Source organism: Malassezia globosa (genome assembly GCF_000181695.2).
Source record: "Malassezia globosa CBS 7966 chromosome Unknown mgl_sf_6.1, whole genome shotgun sequence".
NCBI lineage: Eukaryota > Fungi > Basidiomycota > Malasseziomycetes > Malasseziales > Malasseziaceae > Malassezia > Malassezia globosa.
Genome location: NW_001849866.1, coordinates 372508 through 389964, shown reverse-complemented (window position 1 = coordinate 389964; position 17457 = coordinate 372508). Strand labels below are relative to the sequence as shown.

Genomic DNA, 17457 nt, shown 5'->3' with positions numbered 1-17457 from the left:
ACGTCAATCTAAAATTCCGACCGGCGCCCCGCGGTCAGCTGGTGGGATTTCACAGCCTGGGCTACTGGCATCTTCAGCCTTTCTGTTCTCACACTCCCTGCAGTAGTAGACTATGAGCCAGGCTGCAAGATTCGGCGCGAGACATATTACCCGTGGCATTGGTCGCATGTCACAGCATGTTCTGAAGTCAGGCAGAGGCGCGTTTGTTATGACAGATGAGGGCAAGCGGCTTCTTGACATGACATCGTACGTCGAAGTATCATGATGCTGATTTATGTCCAGAGGTATTGGTGTGGTGAATCTTGGACATTGCCATCCAGCAGTAACAAAAGCGGCACAAGAACAATGTGCCACGATCACACATGCCCAGGTAAACATTGGCTACAGTGTTGCGCAACTTGACCTTGTCAAAGAGCTTCTGACTATCATGCCACACCCGTCACTCGATACGTTTTTCCTCTGGAACTCTGGTTCTGAGGCCGTTGAGGCTGCCATCAAGGTAGCTCGTATGGTCACAGGTCGACCTAATCTCATTGTCGTTCAAGGTACGTTTTCAAGAGATGCACGACGGGATAACTCACCTCATTTTCTTTCGCTCCCAATCAGGCTCATACCATGGTCGCACGAATGCAACTGCTTCTATGACACGTAGCAAGACCGTGTACAGTGAGGGGGTGAGCCCTTTCATGCCCGGGGTCTACACGACGGATTTCCCGTATTACGCTCACATGTTCAAGCCAGTGAACACACCGACTGACGAGCTTGTGGACTTTTGTCTGAAGCGTCTTGAGCTTATGCTTAAGCAAGAAACATCGCCTCGTGACACAGCTGCTTTTATTCTGGAGCCTGTGCTGGGAGAGGGTGGCTATGTTCCTGCGCCATCGGCATATCTGCACGGTTTGCGGTCCATTTGTGATAAGCATGGCATCATGCTTGTCGCCGACGAAGTCCAGTCCGGATTTGGCCGCACTGGCAAGATGTTTGCAGTGGAACACTCGGGAGTGCGACCGGATATGATGACATTTGCCAAGGGTCTTGCCAATGGATACCCTTTGAGTGGCCTGGTTGCTAGCAAGGCTGTCATGGATGTGATGCCACCAGGCTCGATGGGTGGCACGTATGCGGGCAATGCTGTAGCTTGCGCTGCTTCTCGCGCTACCATTGAGACATTCAGGAGGGAGCGCGTGCTGGAAAATGTGGCTGCTCGAAGTGAGCAGCTGATGAAAGCCCTAACAAACATGCGGCAACAGCCCTTTGGCCATGTCATTGAGGATATTCGGGGCTTGGGGTTGATGATAGGTGTGCAGTTCCAATCGAACTCGTCCGAGCCGATTGCGCCTAGGCTGTCGCAGGCATGCTTGAAGCGTGGCATGCTATTGATGAGCACAAGCTCATTTGATGTGATACGCTGGATTCCTCCACTCACGGTGTCGGAGGAGGAGTTGGCACAAGCAGTCGAGATTTTCCAAGCGTCTCTGGAGGAAGTTGTGTCGCAGCAGTCATAGACGATATAAATGAGAACTTACAAGGCTGACTGACTCGTTGAGGTAAAAATTTCGCGGGAATGAACATGCATTCTCCCTGAGCCACGTTAGCATATCGGATGAGCCATGGGTGTATGGCAAGCGTGTGTGTATATTGTGCGCCTGTGAGTTGTGCTTGGTGGGGGATTCAGCAACACATGCGCGCCCTCGATTAAGTGGAGGAGGATGAGCCCAGGTCCTCCTCGAGGCTAGAGGGCGGTTGGAAGGCGGACCAAAGTAGATGTTACTTTCCATTAGCTCGAATGACAGCGATTCATTGGCCCGCCTAGATATATGGCGCCAGGGATCTATGAGAATAGACTTTTGGACAGGACAAAGACATTAGTGTCGATCAGCCGGTGGGGGGGGGGGGATTGACACTGGTTGTCACGGCTTTGCACTATTCCTTAGCATCTGGACTGTCGACCAGGCCAAGCGCAGCTGGAAGAAAAGGACGAGACTCGCGTCGATCACGCATTTCAGTCGACAAAGGCCCCATTCACTGTTCTCTAACGTCGCGTATCGCTGCTATATACGTGTGATGCTGTGGCTGCTCCTGACCATTGTCTGGGCACTGGCGAATGCTGTATTAGGCATGGGACAACATGCTCGGATGGTCAAACATCACGAGAAATATAGTGCACAGGTGTCATCGGACGTGGTGTCTTCGTTAAAGCCCACGACAACTAAGAAGCTGGGCGCGCGATCGGTGCCGCAATCTACACTTTCACCTACTTCCCTCTTCATTCCATCTCTACCAGGGGATGAAAGTGCCAACGATCCAACATCCGTTTACTATTACGGCGAGGGGTTCATTTCTTATACGTCTGTGTATGCGCTCATCACTGGCAGGCCTAGTAAGGATGGCGGGCTGAAAACGAATTATATGTACCAAGGTCCCACAGAAATCAAGATCCCACACGTCATGCGCACAGCCGTCGTGGGTGATAAGACGCTTTCAGGCTTGTTTGATGTCGACTGCAGTGTCAAGACTGGAAAGAAGAGTGGCTGGCAGTGTCAATATGGATACGAAACGTCAGGCGCCACGTCGTCATACAGTGTTGTGCCCACGAATACCCAGCCCAATACATTTATCACACCTATCGTTGGAAAACTTGATCAAGCGCAGAAACAGTCTGCGGATGGCATCTCGGATGTTCCCTCGTTCTCAGATGGCAAAGTTGTGCATGTCCACCCATCGAATCGCGCCCAAAGGCTCACGTCTATATTCTCGACATTGCCATCGTCTTTCACCATTCCTTGTGTCTTGTTTAGTGCTGCTCTCGTCGCGCTGTGTGCGATGGTGCTATAATGTAATGAATTCTTGTAGATGATCAACGTACATACAAACACATTCAAGTTCAAATGAGCCAGGCACGCACGCGCATGCGTGTACTGATGCTCCTTGTTCTTGGCGCCACACACGATCCAAGACCATTGCCAGAAGCAGTGACGCTGGACGCTCATGTGACAATCTTTTTTGGTGGTGGGAACGACCTTTAAGTCTCTACACAAGTTTAGGTACTGCTGATCTCACAAAGCAGGTCATTTTGTGACAGGGAGTCGTTGAGCTTCACAGCCAGCCGAGACACCTTGCCATCGATAGGCGCTGACACGATGGTCTCCATCTTCATGGCACTCATGACGAACAACGCATCCCCGCGCTTCACTGCATCACCCTCTTTCACCTTGACGTCAACAACCACACCAGCCAGTGGCGAGCCGACACTACCGGGATCGGACGTAGCCTTGTCGTGGTGCACCTCTTCGACATCGGCACTGTGGTCTTTCACGCACACGCTGCGAGGACCGAAGTTGAGCTCGAACAGTACTTCACGCATACCTGTGGAGTCGTTCATAGGTCCGAGACCCAAGAGCTTCACAATAAGAACTTTGCCTTGTTCGATAGGGATATGCATTTCCTCACCGACCTTTGGCTTGCCCAGGAAGTAGCGTGTAGGCATGCGGCTGAGGTCACCGTGAGCATCGACAAAGTCCTGGAACTCTTCAAACACCTTCGGGTACATGGCCCAACTGACGGCATCGCAGTCCGACATCACACGACGGTATTTGACGGTAAGATCATCCTTGATCTTCTGGAAGTCCAGTGGAGGAAGTGACGCTCCTCGACGGCCATCAATACGCTCCTTGTTCCGGATAATATGCGAGCGCAGAGGCTCAGGGAAGCCACCAGGCGGTGTACCAAGGAAGCCCTGGAAGAACTCTATCACTGACACAGGGAAGTCAAGCTCCGACGCTTTCGCTTCCACATCCTTGGCCGACAGCTTGTTAGCTACCATGAACTGAGCCAGGTCACCCACGACCTTCGACGATGGTGTCACCTTCACAATGTCGCCACACAGCATATTTGCCTCCATGTAGGCATGCTTAATCTCACTCCATTGAGAGCCAAGACCCAGCTGCTGCGATTGGAACATGAGGTTGGTGTACTGGCCGCCAGGCATCTCGTGGTCGAATACGGACGAGTCTGAGGCCTTCACATTCTGCTCGAAGCATTGGTAAAGCTGGCGCACCTCACTCCAGTACAGATTGAGCCGCTGAATGTTTTCGTGAGAGATGCCGGTGCCCAGCTCCATCTGCTCAAGCGAGCTCACGACGGCTCCCATCGACGGCTGCGACGTCAGACCCGACATGCTGTCGACTGCAACGTCGACGACATCAGCCCCGGCCTCCGCACACGCCAGCATGCTGGAGACGGCAATGCCTGCCGTGTCGTGCGAGTGTACATGGATAGGCAAGTCCGGGTACTTGGCGCGAATGGCACCGACCAAGAGACGCGCAGCCACTGGCTTCAGCAGGCCTGCCATGTCTTTGATACCCAACACGTGCAGGTTGCCAGTGGCGACAAGCTCGTCGACAAGCTTCAAATAGTACTCAAGCGTGTACTTTGGATGGCGCGATGGGTCTGCGACGTCGCCCGTATAGCAGATGGTGCCCTCAACCACACCACCAGCAACCTTGGCAGCGTGCATACCGAGCTTGAGCGAATCCAGATTGTTGAGCGAGTCAAAGACACGGAAAATGTCCAGACCATTCTCCACGGCACGCTTGCTAAACTCGTAGATGGCATTGTCTGGGTACGACGTGTAGCCAACGGCATTCGCACCGCGAATCAGAGCCTGGAAGGGAATGTTTGGCACGAGTTCCCTCATCGCACGCAGACGCTCCCACGGGTCTTCGTACAGGAAGCGCATCGCTACATCGAATGTGGCACCACCCCAGCACTCCAGACTGTACGCATTGTGGAGCGCATGCGATGTCTCACGTGCAATGTTAAGAATATCAATCGTACGCAGTCGCGTCGCAAACAGACTTTGGTGTGCGTCGCGCCATGTCGTGTCCATGATTAGAGTGCCCTTGTAGGCCCGCACCTTCCTTGCGAAGGCTTCAGGACCTTCGTTGACAATGATGTTGCGCCAGCCTTGCAGCATGGGCTTGCTCGTGTCCACAGGCTTGCCATCCTTAAAGATGGTAGGACGGTGGGCCTCTCTCCATAGACCAGGCTCACCGACCTGGCCCTTGATGCTGCTGCCATTGACGTACAGATCGGCCAGGTACATCAGCAACTTCTGCGCACGATTCGCCGAGTGCCACAAGATGAAAAGCTCCGGCGTGTCGTCGATCATCGTCGTCCACGTTCGTGCCTCGACGAAGTAGTGGTGGCGAAGCAGACGCACCAAGTAAGGGATGTTGGTCTTCACGCCTCGGATTCGGAACTCGACAAGCGCGCGAATCATCTTGCGGCGAGCCATCTCGTACGTCGCGGCACGGCACGTCACCTTCACAAGCAGAGAGTCGAAGTGTGGCGTGATCTGAGCGCCCACGAAGCCAGAGCCGGCATCCAGTCGCACACCGGTACCACCTGCTGCACGGTACACCTGGATCCGGCCTGTGTCTGGCTGGAAGCCGGCTTCTGGATCCTCCGTTGTGATACGGCACTGGATCGCACAACCACGCACCGCCAATTTCTCTTGCGACAGACCAAGGTCCTTGAGTGTGGCTCCACTAGCAATTTGAATTTGGCTGCCAACAATATCCACGCCCGTGACCTCTTCGGTGATCGTGTGCTCCACCTGGAGACGTGGGTTGATCTCAATGAAGTAGTGCCGGTTTTGCTGGTCCACGAGGAACTCGGCTGTGCCAGCATTGCGGTACTGAGCTGTCCGCGCAATCTTGACGGCATCCTCAAGGATCGCCTGTCGTACACTGTCATCAAGCTGGGTTGCGGGGGCCACCTCGACGACCTTCTGGTGCCGGCGCTGCACGGAGCAGTCGCGCTCGAACAGATGAATACAGTTGCCCTGGCCATCGGAAAGGAGCTGGACCTCGATGTGGCGCGGCTTGTCAAGGAACCGCTCAATAAACACCGTCGGGTCACCAAATGCAGAACGCGCTTCCGACACGGCCCGCTCAAATGATGCTTGGAAGTCATTCATACTCCAAACGACTCGCATACCACGACCACCGCCGCCCATGGCAGCCTTGATAATCACAGGGAAACCGACTTCTTTGATGAATGGCTCCGCTGCCTCATAGCTTGAAATCGGGCCTGGTGTACCTGGCACAATCGGCACATTCGCAGCTCGCGCAAGATCACGGGCTTTCGTCTTGTCGCCCAAAGCATCGATGGTTTCTGGCCGTGGCCCAATGAATGCGATGCCCGCGTCTTCCACTTTCCGTGCAAATTCCGGGTTCTCCGCGAGAAATCCATATCCTGGATGAATCATATCGACCTCGTTCTCTTTTGCGATACGAATGATGTCGTCGATCGCGAGGTACGCTGCCACCGGCGCAAGGCCCTTGCCCACTTCATACGCAAAGTCGGCCTATTTCTGTTAGTGAACTGTATTGAAGTGAAGCATAGAAAGCTCCGCCTGACACACAGCTGGGCTTGGCTGCTACAATGCCCGTCTCTCATGGGTGCCATCGTCTTTGCCGAACATACCTTGTAGCGATGTCCACACATGCGGTCTTCATAACTGTAGATGGCCACAGTCTGCAAACCAAGCTCATGAGCCGTGCGGAATATACGAATTGCGATTTCCTGCAGAGTAAGTCTTTGCCCCGAAGCTAACGCGTACATACACCTCGATTGGCCACCATCAGACGACGGCAATTGATTCCCGACAGTTCGCGAAGATCATCGCGAAGGTGCTCGACAGAGGGAAACTCATGAGATACCACTTGCTCCTTATTAATTGACACTGCCATGCTACACCACGAGCACCGGGCGCGGACTCTACAGAACCAAGTGGTATGTGGTTGTGGATGCGTACGGATGGAACTGCTCGGGCTCGCACATGCACACTTCAACTGTGAAGCCCGGTACTCTGGTTCTGTGGAGGCGCACCTCTATGTCATTGGCCTTACGAGATGCTCAGCAAGTCAGTCTACCGCACGTAAGCCCTATATTTTGCCACCAATCTCTTATCGACACCTCTGATTTTTTGAATAATCAATCCTTATTCTAGTCCCGAAAATAGATCGACACTCCTTACATCGTCCATTCATGTAAAAGCTGCCTTTATTCACAAATGGTTCCACATCTTACTAGTTCTGGCACAGAAAGGGCCCCCCTACCTCAATCTATATAGTACAATTACACGCGAACCTGCTATTGAAAGAACATAATCAAGTGATAAGCCTTTCCGAACACTCGAATCCTAGCATCGACATGTCAACAACCGTACGAACATCCCGACGGGATCAAGCTCCCTCGGCACAATCACCTGATGAAAAGGAAAAAATTGCTGATTCGTTTAGATAACGAGTCAGACGGTGTGGTTCGTTTAGTTTGCGATAAGCAAAAATCTACGTCTCGGTAGGTACCTCAGTGACCGTAGAGTCTGTCCATGCAGAAAGATGGCGAACAACGAGTAGCATGGTGCGGACTTTTTATAGCTGCTGCCCCAACCTCACGTGCGCTGGCGGCCTCACGCCAAAATGGCCGTTCTCTCACGTGAGATTTTCGTACAACTTATAGTGAATCACATGACCTGTGACTGACCGCACTCCAGCCAGGCTATCCTCGGTGTGACGACGCCTTCTGCCCGCAGGCTAGACACATCTCCAACTCACCATGTCGCTCGCGCCTCCTGACCCTTCGCAAAACTTTGCTCACATTCTTCGGTATGTTGGAGCGGATGTAGCTGGTGTAACAGAGTACTAACGCTGGCAATTAGTTTGCTTAACACTAACGTGGATGGCAAGCGTAAGATTCAGTACGCCTTGACTGAAATCAAGGGTGTGGGTCGCCGTTATGCCAACATTGTGTGCAAGAAGGCCGATATTGATCTGACCAAGCGGTATGTATGCTTATGGGTGTTTCGTTACGCTTGCTGGCGATTGCGCTTCGGAGACTCGGCGTCAAAGGAGCAAGTCACCGGTCGTTTTCCGAAAGAGATGTGCTTTTCAACGGTACTCTCCAAAGCACATATGCACGCGCGCTCTGCGAAATGCCATTTGAAGAGTTGAGTTGTGCTGACACGATACAGTGCTGGTGAGCTAAACTCTGATGAGTTGGAGCGTATTGTCAACATTCTCCAGTCGCCACAGGAATTCAAGATTCCCACATGGTTCTTGAATCGGCAAAAGGACTTCACGACTGGCAAGGATGCGCAAGTCTTGTCGAACAACGTTGAGGCCAAGCTGCGTGATGACCTCGAGCGTTTGAAGAAGATCCGTGCCCACCGCGGTCTTCGTCACTACTGGGAGCTCCGTGCTCGTGGTCAACACACTCGTACGACGGGCCGTCGTGGTCGCACTGTGGCGAACAAGAAGAAGTAAAAGTCGAGTTAACTCGAAATCAAAAAGAAGAGGGTTTTGTACGCATGTTGCCGGACCCTTGCTGGGCGCCGCGCTGGCTATGTTATTTTGGAACAATGCTTGCTACTCGGCGTCTTGATACTGTTTTTCTTTGCGCTTGTATGTATGTTCAAGCTGCCTATTTACCCTATTTGGAGGGGATGCGCGTTTGATAGTCTTCTGCTTTATACGGGTGAATATATCCGATTCCTCTGGCATATGTGTTTGTGGATCTGTTCTTTTTGCGCGACAGTGAGTAGGCTTTTACATGTATGTCATTCGTGACCTGTTGATATCCATTCAGCGTGCAGCTGCTTGCTTTGCCAGTGTCTCTAATGACAAAGTCTATTCTCCCGCGCCAGTCTACATCGTGCGAAGATTGTGTGCGCTGGCAATTGGAGAAATCTATACTCGACAATTGATCTCTTCGGATTTTCTTTAGTCAGGGCTGCAGAGCGGCGTCTTTTTATCAACCATCTCCGTGGAGCCAGTAATATTTTTTGTAAGAATCGTCTTGGCCGCGCGACACCAGACGGATTCTGTGCATATTCACAGAAAAGCATAATTCGAATAATTCGTGACTCGTAAGACCATTAGAGACTTGCTCTATTGTGTCTTACACCTCGACCTACACCACTCTTTTCATCAGTATGAATAAGGAGCACGATACAGCTCAAATCTACATCGCACCTGACATGCCCATTCAGGAGGCGATGGAACCCGAGATAGATTACGAAGGTCTGGGGGGAAACTATCCTATTCATATCAACATGCTTGCTGGCTCGCTCGCAGGGATCACTGAGCATTCCGTTATGTTTCCTGTGGACCTTGTACGGACCCGCATGCAAGTATTGACAACCTCACCTTCCACATCATACACAGGCATCTTGAACGCATTCTCTCGTATCAGTTCTGCAGAAGGTTTTCGTGCACTTTGGAAAGGTGTTGCATCAGTTGTTCTGGGTGCAGGACCGGCTCATGCCCTATACTTTGGAACGTACGAATTTATGAAGGACGTCATGGGTGGCAATGAAGCTGGCTTCCAGTTTCTTAGTACGTCTGTCGCCGGTGCCTCTGCAACCATTGTCTCCGATGCATTCATGAATCCATTTGATGTGATCAAACAGCGGATGCAGCTCTTTGGAAGCTCGTACAGGTCCGTCGCTCATTGTGCTCGCTCGCTGTACCGTGCTGAAGGACTTCGTGCTTTCTATCTATCATATCCCACTACACTTACCATGACGGTTCCATTCACGGCAATTCAATTTGTTGCGTATGAATGGGCCCAAAGTCTCATGAATCCGTCAAGTACTTACTCGCCTCTCTCGCATGCCGTATCAGGTGGGTTTGCTGGTGCAATGGCTGCAGCTTGTACGACTCCTCTGGATGTGGCCAAGACCATGCTTCAAACGAGCGGAAGCAGCTCAGATCCGGAGATTCGCAGAGTGACGACCATGGGCAGTGCATTCAAGACTATTTATGCACGCGAGGGTTTACGTGGATTCGCTCGTGGACTATCACCACGAATCTTCACGCATATGCCCTCCAATGCATTGTGCTGGCTCTCGTACGAAGGGTTCCGGTTCGCAATACAGGAGTATCGTGGGTAGGATTACGGGGTTTTGAAACTAGTTTCTGTCGGGTGCCGGAAGCTTACGCTTCACATTCAGCAACTATGACAGCAGAGAGAGCATTCACACATACGCTTCCATACCTATAAAATACCGCTGTAAAGAGCTTTCGGTTTTTCATACATACCATTTGTCACTGGATTTCGTCAAATCTGTCCACTAGCCTAGGGCACAACTTGTACTCCGCTTCTTTTGAAGACTACTAACTCTTCTACATGAAATGGTGACGGGGTCTTTACGTTGTATAATGAGTTATTGACGTGGTGCCTAGTTTTGCGATGGTCAACACAGCGGAAAAGGCTAAAGGACAGGAGTTAATTGCGACCGATGAATTGATAGATAATCAACGATACCAGCTTGGATAGGTTGTCTGGATTCTGAGCATAAGAACCCATTAGCATGGACAAGCCTGTCGCCGCCATAATATACTCTCCTAATGGAACGTGAGGAATATAACCAACAATGCGGCCAGTTGCCCAAAATGACTCGAGAGCTTTGGGAAGCACATAGAGTGTTAGCTCCTTCCGGCGGCGGCGATCTTCAATGAAGAGCGAGAGACATGACAGAAAGCCACCCAACCCCTTCATGCGGTTGTCAATAAGCAGCTCCGACACACGGCGCATGAAAGGAATGTCATTAAGCCGGCTGTATGAGATTCCATCCGCCAACACGTGCACAAGGCAGAACATGGACTTGACAATGAACACATACACGGCTAAGAAAGACGATGAGCGGGATGCGCCGAGCAAACTGCGCATGATTGTTTCTGCTGGTGCTTTCCTGAGAGCCTTTGGTCGCAAAAAGACTGTAGGAACAACATAAAGAGTTAGATACACTGGCATGACAAATTTCCATGTTGCAACAAAATTGCGCACGGATGCAAACAAGTGATTTGTCGTTTGGGGATGCTGGATAGCGCATGTTGCATAACGTGGCGGATTTCCGTGCTCAATCCATCGATGCACTTTTGCCAGCACGTCGCCCGACACTCCGTATAAAGCATATTTGTTGGGTGGGAGGTCTGCGAACTTGACTGGATTCGTGCTAACGGGCTCGGGAACCACTCCGCCGAATAGAGTCACCATGTCCCAAGGGCTCATTCCTCCATTCACTGACTGTCGATAAAGCTCCAAAGCTGGTTTTGGTACACTAGAAGCCTTGTCAATCCAGTTTTTATACGAGCGCTCGAGAAGATGAGGTGAGCCGAGCCATGCAATCATAATCTGTACATTGGCCAGACCAAAAATAAGAATTGACGCATAGGGAATGTTAATGTAACCCGCCCGGCTCGCCAATTGACACACGCCTTCCATACCACGCACGAAAACCTGAAGACCAAAAGAACGCGTGAATTCGCGGCTTTCTATAAGTAGTGCCAACGACGATACAGCTCCAGCAAGGTATGCATGCCACTTACGGGCGCGGGGGTCATAAGCAGAGATATGCTTCCATACCGCCTTCTTCTTTTGAACGTTCGATTTCTCTTTTGTCATAAGTGTCAGTTCGCCATTGTCATCGACTTTCATTGAGCCCTCAGGGACAGACCGTGAGCGACGTGCACCCAATGGACGAGCACTACGCGTCGGGGTTGTTAAAAGACGCAAAGCATTGTTTGTAAACTTGTATATGGCAGCCCAAGCGCCGAACGTGAGGGCAAATCGCACTGTCCGTTCCCCGACAAAGGCGGCCTTGAGATCACTCTTCTTGATGGGCTTGCGCGAACGAAGCACCTTGATGAACACAAACAAAAACTCCAAAGAGCTTCGAATACCATATGCAAGCGTAAATGCACGGCTTGCAGCGCGAATGACATGGACCATCAAGCGCTCCCAGTCATTAGGAATTTTGGTTTCATCGTCATGAGGCCGCCACAGCTTTTTTTGAATCTGACGACGCACTTCTCCCGGTGGCTTCGAAGATATTTGCTGAAACGTAGTGAAACTCATTGAACGCTTGATGTTCTCCATGGCTTCCGACAAGTTGGGAGTACTCGAGTTGGACGGCAACTCAAACTCCTCACTGCTGTCTTCATCGTCCGGACAAGCAACAGGTTCCAGTGTCGTAAGAGCACCAGGCATGACTTGTTGAGACTTCTTAGGGTGTTGACTCGGCTGCTGCCTGCTCATATCTGTCATTACATGCAACCCCGGATATCGGTGGGGACTGGTTCTGTGCTGCTCGGATTGGGGGACCCAACAAGATGGTACATGTCAATTACCATTGGGCCGTGCGTGTCACTCATAGCCGGACGTAGCCGTTAATATTTCATAACCAATCATTCGATGTGATTACGTAATCAATGGGAGCTAAAAAGATAAGAAGGCAAGCCCTGCCCCGGAGGGCTAGCTTGCCCGATCTAAAGATTTGAACGTACTGCCACCTGAAGAGGTAGCAGCGAGGGGGGAATGCTCATGTATGGACAATGGGTCGCCGTGCAATGAGAGACTCCCCCCCTCCCGCATCACATGCTTGAGCGTGCTACGGAACGTCAAGGTCTAAGTCAGGTTAGCAACCAAGTAGTGCGCTTTGCAGGTACGTACAAGTATGAGGTTCAATTGTAGGCCCATTGTCTGCTTTATATAATTTTTCCCAACCGGCCTGGAATGCCGCAGCTTTCGCGTATAATGTGTCCCTTTTTGGCCGCTACTCCTCCACCACAACCGCTTATTTCCTTCTCACATACAGTTCACTGAACGATACCTCTCGCGTGTCGTGTCCAAAACGCTTGACGTCATCACCTATTCTCGTTGCACCTACGTTTAAGCTACATGTGCAATTGCACTTTTTATAGATTTTGCGGGTTTGCGCTGTGCATGTGTCAACTTACGCAAATCTTTTTTCTTGCTATGGTGACTGTGCGAGAGCATCTGACGCCTCCCGGCTGGCAAGGGCAGCTCTTTCGCGCACGAGAGGTGGCGCTTTCGGCATGTATGCTTCTGTTAAAGGCAACAAGATCCGAGAGAGGAAAAACTGCTGCGCGACTTGCGCACCTTTATAGTGGTAGATAGCGCCGATCAAACCCTCAACACAAGAGCCACGCACTTTGAAAAGGCCGCTCTCTTGTGGACCAGAGACAGGGTCCATACGCACAGTGGAATGCCAACGCATAACCTTTTCAAGACACAAGTTCGCGGCCGACACGATCCCAAGGTGGTGTGTAGACGCGATATCATCTACATGTTGTTGAGACGAAAGGAGATTCTGAAGATATTCAACATCTGAGACAGATGAGTTAGTGCGCCTCGCATGCTCGAGGATATCGAAGAAAAAGAGAGAGAGATACGTCTTGAGGGCACGTCGACCAATAAAGGCAAGCCGACGGTTATGACCTTGCATTCCATGCATCCAGCTCTCATGCGTCAGCGCATGAGATACAAGTGTCTCTTCAGATCCAAGAAGCGCTTTGGAAGGATTCGACTTTGACTGGTAAGAACAAAAACTGGCACTGTTAACAAACGAAAGCATATCGGAGGGTTGTATATGCGAGTTGAATGCGCCACCTGGCACAACGGGAGGTATCTGGCTTTTTTCTATTGCGCCGGGTTGCTCACGAACATTCGCGGCGGCCCACTGTTGCGACAAGAAAGAACTGAAGGATCTAGCGTTGTTGCTAAGAAGCCATGGCGTCTTATGTTGCAAAGGTCGCGCATTCTGGGAAACGCGTACACATCCGACAATCCTTGCAGGACTAAACTTGCTTTGCAAAATACGATGTCCTGAGCGCCACATTCTGAGCAAGTGGCTGACCCAACACGCCTTGAGAAGCTAGGATTGTATGTCAGAGACGACGATGTGAGCGGAGGAACAGAAAATCCATTTGCTTGTTGTGCAATCCTTGGTTCCTAGTAGGCCCATGTTTTTGGGTGGACTCTTGAGCGCGATGACCGACAGGCTGGCTTCCCTCGCACTCGCAGGTCGACCTTATGCTTACGTACATGGGAGTTATGCGAGGAGGAAGATTTCACGTCGTCTTTTTACGGCATTCATCGAGGCTGGTTTTGAGCCACATTATGTCTGCTGCAACGACGTATGTGTACGAGAAATGTCAGGGCAGAACTAACGTGCAGACTTCCGTCTGAGAGTGTGAACAAGGTGAATTGGGCAGACGACGATGGAGATACTAGCGGTATGTGTGTGAACATCGCTGGAATTAGCGATGACGAATGTGCGCCTTGGGGGAGGCGGATCAGTTCTGTAATGGATCCGGTTGGCTAACAAACGAGCAGTGAACGGAGCACCTCGTATTGAGCAGCATGATGAGGGAAATGGCGTGCATGTGATTGTAGAGTACCGACGCAATGCGGATGGAAAACAAGTGAAAGTGACCCGCCGTATCAAGCGTACACTCATCAACACCAAGGTGAATCATAACGTCGCGGAGCGAAAAACATGGCCCAAGTTTGGACTGGAGAAGAACTCACAGCCGGGTCCCAACTCTGGAACGACATCGATTGGTGCAAATGTCCAAGTGAAGCTGGTGGCTGGCGCCTCGAAGGAGCCTGAGCCGGATCCAACGGAGGCTATGCGTGAGAAGCTTGCGAATAAACGTGTGCAGTGCCGTCTTTGTAAGGGAGACCACTACACTGCGCGCTGTCCTTATCGAGACACACTTGAAGCTATTCCCGGCGCTGGTGGCGACGTGCCAGACAGCGACACAGTCGCCGCTGCGGCTGCTGCCGGCGTTTCCCTCACGAGCGAGGGAGCTGCAGCGGCAGGCAAGATGAATCCTGTATCAGCTGCGCTAGGAGCTGCCGTTGCGAATGCGCCCGGCAAGTACAAGCCGCCCAGTTTGCGCTCTGGTGCCATGCCATCGCATGGCATGGGTGGTCCAACCCAGCGCGATGAGTCTGCTACACTCCGTGTGACGAACTTGAGCGAAGATGTTGAAGAAGAGGATCTGCGTGATCTATTCCGTCGGTATGGCCGTGTGACACGGATCTTTGTGGGACGTGATCGTGAAACTGGTCTGTGCAAGGGCTTTGCGTATGTCAACTTTGAGTGACCTGCGCGTCTGCAGACCAGGCGCGACAGAAGCTCGACGGATACCCATACAGCAACCTCATTCTCAGCTGCCAATGGTCGCAGCCTCGCGGTGAGCGCCCGCATTAGAGCATAGACTGGATACGTGGGGGGGGGGGGGCTGTAGGAGAGAGAGAGAGAGAGAGAGAGAGAGAGAGAGAGAAAGAAGGAAAGTGAGAGTGCAAGTGTGAGTGGAAGCGAAAGTGGGAGATGTAGAAGAGAATGGGCCAAGATACTTGAGGGCCTGCTTCCAGAGCATTGCCACGTTGCTTATGTATTGTTGAAAATGACGTTATGCTAGCTTCCTCTCTATCATAGTGAATGGAATACAGAGCTCAGACGACATGTTGCGCTACGTGAAAAATCTAAGGCAAGAGTAAGTACACAAGCATAGGAAATGGCATCTCACACGTACTTGCGATGCTTGTTTGGACCAAACAAGGCAAATCGGATTTCCGGTAACATCTGCCAAATTAGCTGTGCGCACAAAGATATACACAAGAAAGAAAAAAAAAGTATGAATCTCAATACGTACCTGTTCCTCCAGAAGTTTCAGCCGTTGCTCAAGCGTGTTGTCTAGACGAATCTTGCCGTTCTTTGCCGTCATGACAAAGCCACCGGCACAGTCCTTGGAGAGGCCATCACTGACGTGGACACGAGTGTCACGACCAGTTGTATCCTTGTATTGCTTGATGGCATCGTCAAGAAGACCTTGGATCGTCTGCACATCGCCTGAGCGAGCTTCGACTTCGACGGCATTTTCATGTAAAATCAATAGACCCTCAACCAGGAGCTTGCAGAGGAGTTTCTTGTATGTCTTTTCATTGCTACTCAGCTTCGTGAGCTGGTCCTGTGCGCTTGTGAACAAGTTTTGGAGGTGTTCTTCTCGGGACTTGAGCACCTGCAGCCTGGCCTTATTGCTCTGATTCGACTTGGTACTGACCTGTTAGCAACTAGAGATAGGAGAGCACGCTCTTATCGCCTCGTACTCACATTCTTTGCGATACTTCGACCTGTTTCATCTTCTTTTCATACTGCGAGTCCAGATTCATGCCTTCCTGGCGCACAATCTTGGCCTTTTCAATGGCAAATTCTTCATCTGCCTTGACCTGGATTTCACGTGCTTTCTCAACAGCCTCCTGGCGAATAAACGCCACCATCTTTTTCAGCTCGGTAATGACTTCATCATCGTTCATGGCGTGTGACATGGCGAACGTAGAACGAGCGCAGATACGATTTTGTGCCTAAGTTGTGGTCGGTGCGATCTGAGGGGCCCGGTCGGGGTGACGGGGGCGTTGATGTGCCTAGTAGGCCAACTTGACGGCGCACGTTTCAACGTCACCTCCACCGAACAAAGTGCACTGTCCCATGTCCGAGAGTCGGCCGCCGCCTTAATCTGGAGCACTGAGAACTTGACATGCTCTCGCCCCACAGACACTGACACATAAGAGAGACTCGAAGCAACGCGTGTATCACCGTCCCAAGACACCCGCCAGCCCCTTCGGCTCGTCTACCGGATTTTCGAGGGACTCTTTTTACGTTCATATGACTGGTTGTTCGTACATGTCACATAGCTCTTGGTATAGTATATTGGACTCGTTTCTATATGACTCGAGGGGGCTGTGGCTAGTACGTCCGTACTGTTGAAATAAGTACGTTTTTTTTATGATGACGCGATCATGCAGCGCGCACAAAGTTGCTGGACTTGATAGAATCTCGTCGTTGTTTGCGAAGTGCGCGGCGCTGAGCAAGCTCTTTTTCCTCCGCTTCTGCCAAGGACTTGGGCTTCGCATCTTCGCGGGCCTTCGCATCAGCCTCGGCCGTCGCAGCGGCGCGTTGGGAATCTGTCATGCGCTCTAGACGAGCCTTTTCTTTTGCCTCAGCGGCAGCTTGTTGGCGAGCAGCGGCGCGGGCCATTTTGGCACCACGCTTCAATGCAGCACGCGCTTCACCCTTGGACATGCCTGTGGTATCAACGTCTCCGACGACCAATGCCTTTTTTGGCTTGATTGCTGGATCATCAAGTAGCTCCCAGAGCCAGTCGGGGTACTCATGATCAGGCTTGGCGACAGGGTCTGGCTTGTCTTTATAGATCGACAAACCTGTGAAAACGGTTCCTGCTGGAGCCGCTGATGGCGCATCTTATCGTGTCAGATTCCAGTACGGTGATATGTGGCGTACCTTGGATGGCATCAGGTGTAGCTGTGTCTGAATGTGCCTCAGTGTGGGCGAGCCGCGCTGCCAATCCATTCACACGGCACGCATATGTGAGATTCATGCTTGCACCTACGGTGCGTCCACTCATGGCACGAAAGGACCCCAAAAGCAGCGGCGACATGTTGGCGACCAACGTCCTTGGCGTGAGTGACATTTGGGCAGGCGCTCAGGATCTTGTTGTCGTTGGACGACGTACAGCATAGGCACTTGGGAACGAGGGAGCGTTGGATAATCACGTGATA

At 51.6% G+C, this 17457-nt stretch overlaps 10 protein-coding genes across 10 annotated transcripts; 5 read left to right on the top strand and 5 right to left on the bottom strand.

Moving 5' to 3' along the window:
- Positions 1-112: 112 nt before the first annotated feature.
- On the top strand, positions 113-1505 carry MGL_2651 (uncharacterized protein; the record flags this gene model as incomplete). The annotated part of the gene is made up of 3 exons (XM_001730217.1): positions 113-246; positions 283-545; positions 607-1505. 3 exons carry the CDS (start codon positions 113-115, stop codon positions 1503-1505), a joined length of 1296 nt encoding a protein of 431 aa, XP_001730269.1.
- Positions 1506-2064: 559 nt separating this feature from the next.
- Positions 2065-2835, top strand: MGL_2650 (uncharacterized protein; the record flags this gene model as incomplete). Its single annotated transcript, XM_001730216.1, has 1 exon — positions 2065-2835. One exon carries the CDS (start codon positions 2065-2067, stop codon positions 2833-2835), a length of 771 nt encoding a protein of 256 aa, XP_001730268.1.
- Positions 2836-3040: 205 nt separating this feature from the next.
- MGL_2649 (uncharacterized protein) lies at positions 3041-6755 on the bottom strand (the record flags this gene model as incomplete). The annotated part of the gene is made up of 3 exons (XM_001730215.1): positions 3041-6370; positions 6490-6588; positions 6630-6755. The coding sequence occupies 3 exons, from the start codon at positions 6753-6755 to the stop codon at positions 3041-3043; spliced, it is 3555 nt and encodes a 1184-aa protein (XP_001730267.1).
- Positions 6756-7623: 868 nt separating this feature from the next.
- On the top strand, positions 7624-8330 carry MGL_2648 (uncharacterized protein; the record flags this gene model as incomplete). The annotated part of the gene is made up of 3 exons (XM_001730214.1): positions 7624-7673; positions 7727-7849; positions 8039-8330. The coding sequence occupies 3 exons, from the start codon at positions 7624-7626 to the stop codon at positions 8328-8330; spliced, it is 465 nt and encodes a 154-aa protein (XP_001730266.1).
- Positions 8331-8998: 668 nt separating this feature from the next.
- MGL_2647 (uncharacterized protein) lies at positions 8999-9958 on the top strand (the record flags this gene model as incomplete). Its single annotated transcript, XM_001730213.1, has 1 exon — positions 8999-9958. The coding sequence occupies one exon, from the start codon at positions 8999-9001 to the stop codon at positions 9956-9958; it is 960 nt and encodes a 319-aa protein (XP_001730265.1).
- A 335-nt stretch (positions 9959-10293) lies between these two features.
- On the bottom strand, positions 10294-12114 carry MGL_2646 (uncharacterized protein; the record flags this gene model as incomplete). Its single annotated transcript, XM_001730212.1, has 1 exon — positions 10294-12114. The coding sequence occupies one exon, from the start codon at positions 12112-12114 to the stop codon at positions 10294-10296; it is 1821 nt and encodes a 606-aa protein (XP_001730264.1).
- Positions 12115-12823: 709 nt separating this feature from the next.
- On the bottom strand, positions 12824-13708 carry MGL_2645 (uncharacterized protein; the record flags this gene model as incomplete). The annotated part of the gene is made up of 1 exon (XM_001730211.1): positions 12824-13708. One exon carries the CDS (start codon positions 13706-13708, stop codon positions 12824-12826), a length of 885 nt encoding a protein of 294 aa, XP_001730263.1.
- A 793-nt stretch (positions 13709-14501) lies between these two features.
- MGL_2644 (uncharacterized protein) lies at positions 14502-14981 on the top strand (the record flags this gene model as incomplete). The annotated part of the gene is made up of 1 exon (XM_001730210.1): positions 14502-14981. The coding sequence occupies one exon, from the start codon at positions 14502-14504 to the stop codon at positions 14979-14981; it is 480 nt and encodes a 159-aa protein (XP_001730262.1).
- A 369-nt stretch (positions 14982-15350) lies between these two features.
- Positions 15351-16206, bottom strand: MGL_2643 (uncharacterized protein; the record flags this gene model as incomplete). Its single annotated transcript, XM_001730209.1, has 4 exons — positions 15351-15363; positions 15414-15463; positions 15534-15936; positions 15992-16206. The coding sequence occupies 4 exons, from the start codon at positions 16204-16206 to the stop codon at positions 15351-15353; spliced, it is 681 nt and encodes a 226-aa protein (XP_001730261.1).
- Positions 16207-16675: 469 nt separating this feature from the next.
- Positions 16676-16960, bottom strand: MGL_2642 (uncharacterized protein; the record flags this gene model as incomplete). The annotated part of the gene is made up of 1 exon (XM_001730208.1): positions 16676-16960. One exon carries the CDS (start codon positions 16958-16960, stop codon positions 16676-16678), a length of 285 nt encoding a protein of 94 aa, XP_001730260.1.
- Between the last annotated feature and the right edge of the window lie 497 nt (positions 16961-17457).